Source organism: Molossus molossus, unplaced genomic scaffold, assembly GCF_014108415.1.
Source record: "Molossus molossus isolate mMolMol1 unplaced genomic scaffold, mMolMol1.p scaffold_m16_p_13, whole genome shotgun sequence".
Classification (NCBI taxonomy): domain Eukaryota; kingdom Metazoa; phylum Chordata; class Mammalia; order Chiroptera; family Molossidae; genus Molossus; species Molossus molossus.
The window spans coordinates 73724285-73733498 of NW_023425348.1; the positions used below are offsets into that span (position 1 = coordinate 73724285).

Consider the following 9214-nt stretch of genomic DNA (forward strand, 5'->3'; position numbering starts at 1 on the left):
CTCCAAATATCCAGCGGCAAAGTGAACAATTCCGACTTCATACTGTTTCCAAATCTTCAGATGGTTGGCAGCATGAAGGGAGCTGGGCAGAGTCCAGGCTTTTGGTCATAAAAGCCTGGAGTTGACTATTGACTTTCTGTCTTACTAGCTGTGTGACCTCTAGTTAGTTATTAAACCTCCCTGGGCCTCAGTTTCCACTGATGTATAATGGGAATAACAGCTGCTTTGTGGGATTATTGTGGAGATTACATGAAACTACATGTAAAGTGCCTGGCATTCAAGAGGTAGCCAATAAATGCTAGCCCACTTCCCCCTGCCCCGCCCGGCGGATAGCTGTGAGGCCCTGCAATTTGCTTCCGTGAAGCACCATCTGACTTCTAGATGTGTAGCAGTGACTGTTACGGGAAAGAGGAAGACAGTGCTATGACAATGCTATGACCCAGGGACAAGATCAAGGTCATGCTCTTCCACAGAAGACCTTCTGCATTTGAATCTTAAGAAATGTTTCTGAGAAACCTCAAAGTAACTGAACTACTTGCCTTGTATAGTTCAACCTCCTATAACCAGGGTTGTATGGAAGGCAACCAGTGTTGGGGAAAAACACAATACGGCCTTATCCTTCTAGAAAAATGTTGTTTCACGCTGCTCAGTACAGGCAGTGCCAACTCTGACGAGGCCACTGAAGTGTTGCAATGAGGAAGCAATGAGACTTGCTTTTCTTTCTTTCTTATTTTTATTGTTGACCGTATTACAGATGTTCCCCTTTTCCCCCAACGCCCTCTACCCAATCCCAGACCTTCACCACCCTGATGTCTGTGTCCATGGGCTATGCACATATGCATATATGTTCTTTGGTTAATCTCTACCCGCCTCCCCAGGGGGACTTTCTTGAATACACACATCAGAGCAGTTCACAGTCATCTTGTTGATGGTTTCTCTGAGTCTGAAGAAATTGCTGAAGCGCTGATGAGAGGCAAACATCTGATTGTATGGTGCGGTGGAAGGAGAAGTGGGACTTGGGAGTCAGAACTCCAGGGGTTGAATTGTGATCCCTGTATTACTCGCTGAGTAACCTGGGCAAGTTACTGGGTTTTCTGAGCCCCAAGGTTTCTTCACCCATAAGAGGGGATACTAAAAGCATAGGCTTTCTGAGCTTGACCTCTGGTTCTCTAATCCGAGTCTCATCAGAAACCCCTGAGGGATTGTTAAACCCCAGATCCTGGGCCCCCCTCCTACATTTGGGGTGGGCCCAAGAATTTGCCTTTCTAACAAGTTCGCTGATGCCTTTACTGCTGGTTCAGGGGACCTCACTTTAATAAGTGCCGATTGTTCAAAGGCAATACAATGAAACATACTAAAGACCATTCTGAACCGTAGTGATAGTGGTGGCAGGGAAGACCGTGATGATGACGATTGGGTCATTGCTCCCTTTTCTCATATGATCTTTGAATTACTAGGTGCGGGCAGAAGAAAAAGCTGGTGATCAACAGTGGGAATGGAGCCGTGGAGGACAGAAAGCCAAGTGGACTCAACGGGGAGGCCAGCAAGTCTCAGGAGATGGTGCATTTGGTAAACAAGGAGTCATCAGAGACCCCAGACCAGTGTATGACAGCCGATGAGACACGGAACCTGCAGAACGTGGACATGAAGATTGGGGTGTAACACCTACCCCGTGACCTTCGATAGAAATCACACATAACCATTACAGGGAGCTGGGACACTCACAGATGCAATGTGCTACTGATTATTTCATTGGGGTTCTTTTTTTTAGCATAAAATTTTCTACTCCTTTTTGTTTATTGTGCTTTGTTTTTTGAGGTCAGTCCAATTTATAAAAACAACATTGCTTTCTGAAATGAGGGCCCAATTAACAACCAGCAAGAATTCGACAGTTTCAGTTCCCGCCTAGAAGCCTTACTCCCTGAAGTGTGCTGTGGATGGCTTCTAACAAAAGCCACAGATACATCTTTCTGATCCCCAACCTTCCCTCCACCCCACCTCCCAGATGACATGTTAAAGATATTTCCAGAGCTAAGAGAAATTAGTTCCTGAAAGAAAATCTGAGTGGGTCCATATTGCCCATCCAGAAGCCCAATCCCTGGGCATTGCTTTCCAGTGGGGTAGGGGATTGGGGTGTACTGGTTACACATCCCTTTCTACTGACCCCTTGGAAATTTTTCAGATGCTTTTTTGAGAATGCCCAAAGGGTCAAGCTATTTATCTGTAGTAAGCTATTTATCTGTTTTTGAAATATTAAACCCTGGAGGTCCTGTGATTGGTATGATTTTTTGTTGTTGTTTTGTTACTTTGTCAGTGACATAAAAGGGTTTAAGTTGATTCATAATAAAACTGTACTTCTTCCACTTTTCCCCTTTGTGCTGTGATCCTTCAGTCTCTTGACCAGCCAGGTCTAGCCCCCCACCGCTCATCCGGAAGCTATGGGAAGGTCTCCCTGAAAGACTTCATCTCAGAGCTAAGTCCCTGCTCAGCCTCCCTCAATCAAATCTCACAGAAGATGGACAGACACAGCATTATTGTGCTTCTGAGGCAGGTTCCTAAGGCTTTCTGTCTTGTTCTAGAACCAGAATTGCGAGAGGAGGAGATTCAGTGGCTGGCTTGGCTTTCCCGTTTTCATGGCTACCTGTTTTCTCCCTGAAGGGCGATGAAAAGTCACATTACATTTGCATGACTTACCCCATTTCACTGACCCATTAGTGGTGTCCAAAAACAATATGGAAGCACCTTTCGATCTCTTGTAATCAAAGAGAAGCATTGGAGATGAAATAGGGCATAGATCCATAGATCGTAGCCAATTGATTTGCACAGATTGGGGAAGGGGGGAGGGAGCAGGATAGATCCTGTTTGAGTATTTTCATGGCTGAGTTTGTTTATATATCAATACTCCAATTGTCTGTCCTTGATGAAGGTGCTACTCAGAAAATTAAGTGCCTGGGGAATCTCAAAAGCTTACAGGGTTTCTCACCACTGGCGTCTTATCACCAGATACCAGGTTTATGGCCACATAAGAGATTAATGGCTTTATCCCTTGCTTGGCAAGTCCTCTGTGGTCTTCATTTATAAGTTCAGAAGGCCCCCATTCGTCCTAGAACTTCCAAAGGCTATTTGTAATAGAAGAGATTGGATCTATAAAGCAAGAACTCCTATAAAATGGGACCCTCTTCCTTAGGTCCCCCTATAAAAAGTTATCTGTTGCCTACACTAATATGCTTAACTGGCAATGTTTCTCAGACCAAATTAATAACAATAATAATCAGAAGGAGGAGGAGATGGAAGAAAAGGAAGAGAGGAGGTAAAGAAGGAGGAGGAGGAAGAGAATAAGGAGAAGAAAGAGAAAGAAAGAAGTGGAGGAAGAGAAGAAAGAGGGAGGAGAAGGGAGAGGATAAGGAAGAGGGGGAGGGAGGAGGAAGAGAAGAAGGAAGAGGAGGAGGGAGGAGGAAGAGGAGGAGGAGGAGGAAGAGAAGGAAGAGGGGAAGAAAAGAGGGAGGAGGAAAGAAAGGAAAAAACTCCTACAAAAATCAGGGCTGGGCTTTCACAAAGAGTTGATTCTAAGGGAGATATTTAAAGGAGAAAAACTTGCTTTTTGCACTCATTTACAACCTCTGCTGGCCCCTCTTCCCCCTCACAATCCCCTCCCTGCCATGGTCTTTGAAAGCTCCTTTTCTTCTTCTTCTGTGAATAGTATTAGCCACTTTTATATTCAACTGTCTGATTTTCTTTTTATTGTCAAGTTTAAAGAAAAACAAATGGACATCTGGTCACCTCGTTGTTACTGCCACTCATATCTAAGTGCTTTCCACTTTCCAAGACTTTTGCTGGCTCTTTAACCTGAGCACCAGGCCACTCCAGGCCAGGTCTGGGAGTGCTATTCTAGGCCGCTACCTGGCCTCCAGATTCTCTTTAGGGCTATGGATAGTCATACAAGTCTCATAGCTACAGATGATTTTCCACCTCTTCTAGACACTCCCAATTAATAGGCTGAGAGAGGAGATTTCTTCCTACTTTACTTTGGAATTAAATAGGATCTTTCTTTTTATTACTATTGTAGTCACCCAGCTGGATATAGCTTTGTGTTCTCGAGATAGGGATAGGGGAAGTCTAGAGCTTCCATTCCTTAGATGTACTACACCTGCAGTATCACTGAAGTTCATGGACTAGGCTATATGCTCTCCCATTTGATGTATTGGTGTAACTCCAGAAGCACAACTTGACTACATATCCTTCCTACTAGTGACTTGCTAGGTGACCTGGGCTGAGTCATTCAACTGGACCCAGTGTGTATCCAAAAGGGGCCAGCATTTTATTCTTGTGTGAAGGTTAAGAGAGCAAAGATGAGAGCTCTCCAAAGCTGAGAGCTGAAGGTGTAATTTTTTCTACAATCATAAATCTTTTGTCTCCTGAGAGCTTCCTTTAAATTAGCACTGGGTGAAAAACAAAATGAGAGAAAAGAATGGATAACCTGCAGAATGCATTTCTTCAACAGAACCTCTCAAAATGTTTTACATCGAAACTATGACTCCAAGGACCAGTTTCATAGTCCATGTTCATTCAAGGCTAGTCCAGGAGGAGTAGGAGAAAAGAAGCCTCCCACTTCTCTAGAGTAAAATGTACTTAAGTATAAGAATAACATGGTTTGTTCACCTTTGTGTCATAGTTACGCCTTTTGAAAATCATGTTGTGTTTTCGAAGAGTAGTTTATTGTTCGTATATGTCTGATGACCATTGTTAGTTTGATTTTTTCACAGCACACCCTTCCTCTGATTTTTGTATATTTATTGATGGGTCAGTAACAACGAGGAAAGCATGATGTGTATATTGCCTGGTTGAAAGCACTTATTGGAAAATATTAAAGGCCACTATTAAAAAGTGAAAGAAAATGGACTGAGGAGTCTCTGATTTAAGAGGGTGGGAACCTGGGAGGGGGCGAGCTGGGATTATCTACCTGTCTGGCTAGTTTAGAAGCACAAGGTTAAAGGTTTAGGAGGTGGCTGAAGTGTCACATTCACATTATTTTATCTAAAAGAAACAGCTTCATAGATTTCGATTACTTGAGAGACTTCTTTTGGAGGAAGTTTAATTTTCCAAAGAAGTTGTGTGGCCCACCTATTTCAAACTATGTGAGCTATCGTGAGAAGTGTTGGTTCTTTAAAGCCAAGAACTACTCCTTTACTTCTAGGTAAAGAGAGGAAAGTGAACATCCATTGCCTCATGCAAGACTCAGAAGAAATAAGAGGTATTCCAAAAAGGCATAAAGCAATGGGGTCAAAGAGAATGGAAGATGAGACAATAGTAAAGATTTGAAGCTGGAAAGTGACGGTTCATTGGTCACTGACTGAGTAAATCTGGAAAAGCTGAATCTTAAGTCAAACACGGGGAAGGATGAGAAGCAACCAGATTTGTGTAGCAGAACCCCACCCCCCACCCCACCCCCGCAACACACACAGAAGGCTCAGGAATTGGCAACATCAGCTACTTCTGGGTGTGGTGGAGAAAAGGCAGGGCTAAAATTAGGACGATGGGTCTAAAGTCTGTTTAAGACACAGTGAGAACCCCAGCTCTCCTTTCCCACTCTAAGTAGCTGAGTAACTATTCTTTCCCAATTCCAGAAAATGACGGGAAGTCTATTCTCTGAAGGGGGTAAAATAAAGAGTCCCTGACTAAAGGGCAACAAGGCACACACAGTTGACACTGGAAATACCATACTGGAAAGTGAAGCCATGCGTAAGGAATGTGGAGATGGCCTAGCCTTCTCCCCCAGCTTGGCTCCCAGAATGTCGACAGACAAGCACGGATCCTCCGGGCAGAAGTTCAGTCTTCCTGGGGAATTTGATAAGCCTGGGAGAAAACCCTAAAGACACTAACGTGATAGTTTCCCAAGGACACGGCCCAGCAAAGCAATCTAGAGTAAAGATCACATTTCAAGCCTCACCAGGACCACACGGTCTCTCTGTAGCTCACTCTTACACATGAGAAGTTGAGGCAATTCACAGAGAAAAAACTTAAAATAAGAAAGATCATTAATAACCTTAGTATGGTAAGAGGAGATAGTGTATCTATGAAACAAGAACACAATGCTAGAATAAAAAACACTCAGGAAACACCTTAAAAAAAAAAAAAAAAAGGAGCTCTTTAAAATTTAAACATGAAAGCACAGATTTAAAAATAAACTGAATAAAAGCTTTAGAAAATACAGTTGAAGAAGTGTCCCAGAAAATAGAGCAAAGACAAAGCAATGGAACAGGAGAAAAGATGAGAAAAATGGAGAATCATTCTAGAAAATCTAACACGCAAGTAATAGGAGTTGTCAAAAGAGAAAGACAAGGAAATCATCCAAGAAATAAATGAAAAATAGTTCCCAGAATTGAAGAATATGAATAACTAAGCAAATAGAACCATGTGAGTGCTCAGCACAACAGATGAAAAATAGGTCCACACCAAACACCTTATTTTAAGAAGTCATAATTGAGGCAAGGAAACTCTTCTATAATCTCTAGAGAGGAAAAAAGAATGATAATACAGAAGATCAAGAATCAAAATAAAATCAGACTTTCCAACAGCCACATTGAAGACCATGAAACAGTGCCTTCAAAATTCCGAGGGAAACGTTTCCAAGCTAGAATTCTAATTTAGTGAAACCACAAATTAAGTGAAAGAATAGAATGAAGACATTTTAAATAGGCATTGTCTTCAAACCAACTCACCCATTCCCAGGCAACTCCCAAAGGATGCACTCCATCAAAACAAGGGAGTTACCAAGAAAAAGGAAGGCCTGCGCTTCAGAAAACAAAGCAAAGGGAATTCCTATAATGATGATGAAGGGAGATTCGGAGATGACAGCTGTGAGCAGATCTAAGGAACAATCAGCTCAGATTGGTGTACTGACTAATAAATGAAACAATAAATGCCTTGGCTTCATCAACCTCTAATTAAAAAGAAAATTACTTTTTGGTTCATTGTTGCTGCATTAAAAACCACTGCAAAATGTAGTAGCCTAAAACAACACACATGTATTATTTTCCATGAGTCCACCCATTGATGGTGCTTTTGTTGATCTGGGCAGGGCTCCGTTGAGCATGACTACACTCAAGCCAGTGTCTATGGGTAACAAACAGGTCTGCTGGAATCTACGTTGGCTTCATCTGGAATGGCTGGGTGGCTGGGGACTCTTTGTGTGTCCTTCACATGCCTTCAGCTGCCTGGTCCAGGCCTGGCAGGGATCCACGTGACAACAGATGCCCACAGGCTTTTGGAGGAGTAGGCCGGAACTAGCACTCTGCATTCCACCATATACTGTTGGCCAAACACGTCACAAGAGCAGCCCAGAGTCAAAGGATGAGAAATACATTCTACCTCTTTTTTTTTTTTTTTCCATCCTCACCCGAGGACATTTCTCCATTTTTTACTCAGATAGAGCGGGAAGGAGAGAGAGGAAGAGAGAGAAACATCGATGTGAAAGGGACACATCGAGTGTCCGCCACCCACATGACCCAACCAGGGCCGGGGACAAACTGCAGCCAAGGTATATGCCCTTAGCGGGAACCGAGCCCGGGTCTCTGTGGACCACAGGCTGACGCTCTAACCGCTGAGCCAAACCGGCCAGGGCACATTCTACCTCTTAATGGGAGGCACTGCAAAGTCACATTGCAGAAAGTGTGACTACGAGGAGGCCAGTGACCAGGAACATGAGTGTCATGAGTCTGTGACAGATGTATGGAAAAATCCTTAGGTTCAAGGGCACCTCTCATGATTATGCTTAATAAATGCACAGTATTTGGCCATATTGGCAATAGTATTAATTTAGAAAACCACAAACAACTTGATAAATGCCTTGTTTATTGAAAAAGGAAGGAGCTGGATCTTGTGTAAACACCTGTTCCGGAGATTGCCTGGTCTAGTAGAAAGAGCACAGGCTTTGGAATTAGGCAAACCTGAGTTTTAACATGAACGCCACCAATGAACTGCTCAGCCCCGCTCACACATCTTAACTACTTTCAGTCTTAGTTTTCTCATCTGTGAAAGAGGAACAATAAAACCTCCACAGGGTCACCATGAGGATTAAATGAGGTAATAAGTTCATGGCATTTATCAGCTTCTCAAAAAAGATTAATTCCTTGTCCGGCCAGTGTGGCTCAGTGGTTGAGCATCGACCTATGCACCAAAAGGTCACCAGTTTGATTCTAGGTCAGGGCACATGCTCAGGTTGTGGGCCCAATCCCCAGTGAGGGGCATGTAGGAGGTGGCCAATCGATGTCCTTTCTCATCAATATTTCTATCTCTCTCTCCCTTCTCACTTCCTCTCTCTCTAAAATCAATAAAGAGAAAAAAAGATTAATTCCCATGTGAATATTAATTTATCTCCCCCATTCACACAGTAGGTGCTAAACTTCTCCCTTCTCCATCCTCTCCAGTTTCCTGAACTCTAACCAGCTTTAAAGTGTGTGTTGTTATTAATGTAGGGTGCCAGGGGCCCGGATATTTCAGAACCTGAGGCTCCTTATAAGGGAAGCCCTTTGATTTGAACAGAAATGTTTGCTTTCAAAGCAAGACTGAAGAGCAGGGAGCCAGGAAGCAGATTAGCTGGTATCCGTTGATGAAATCTTGGCTATTCAAGCTCTGGCTGCAGATTAACCAAAGTTGGGGCTCCACCTATACTTTGATCATAACCTCAAGAAAGTTGTCTCATGCCACCTCTACCCAGGCTGAGCCCATGTCCCCATCCTGTGCCACCTCTTTACCTTGTCCCCACATGTGGCAAAAGCGGGTCTTACTCTGCCATTTCATTAATTTGCCCCTGGGTCTGTCTCTTCCAGGAGAAAAGAGAACCTCTTGAGGACAGGATTTGGCTCTGTATCTCCAACACACAATTGAAGACCAAAACCAATAATTAATTGCCTCAAAAGTGACTATTTACGGAGTGCTATGGATGCCTGCCTTTACACATCCTTGAGTCTTTCCTCCTTGTAGGGAAGGAGGATTCTTATCCCATTCTGACAGGTGAGACACCTGGGGTTGCAGAGAAGTTAACTGTGGTCCCCATGCTGCTCAAGGCGGGAGTGGTAGAGCCTGGACTGGAGCTCAGCTCTGTGCAAAGACTCTGAATTCACGTGCTTTATTGCCTGCGGTCAGGAGCTTGGTAAATTGAATTTGTTGAAATTAAGAGATGTCTCCAAATGCTGCAAACCAGGTCAGCATGTCC

General features: G+C 43.5%; 1 protein-coding gene across 20 annotated transcripts in view; it reads left to right on the plus strand.

Annotated features, from left to right (window-relative positions):
• The window catches only part of CD44 (CD44 molecule (Indian blood group)), an 88123-nt gene extending 84777 nt beyond the window's left edge, over positions 1–3346 (plus strand). For all 20 annotated transcript variants that reach the window (XM_036257720.1, XM_036257727.1, XM_036257729.1 and 17 more), the window contains one exon: positions 1458–3346. In XM_036257720.1, coding sequence (XP_036113613.1) covers positions 1458–1662 — 205 coding nt within the window. In that variant the 3' untranslated portion in view covers positions 1663–3346. The remainder of the gene's footprint in view (positions 1–1457) is intronic.
• The last annotated feature ends 5868 nt before the right edge of the window (positions 3347–9214 follow it).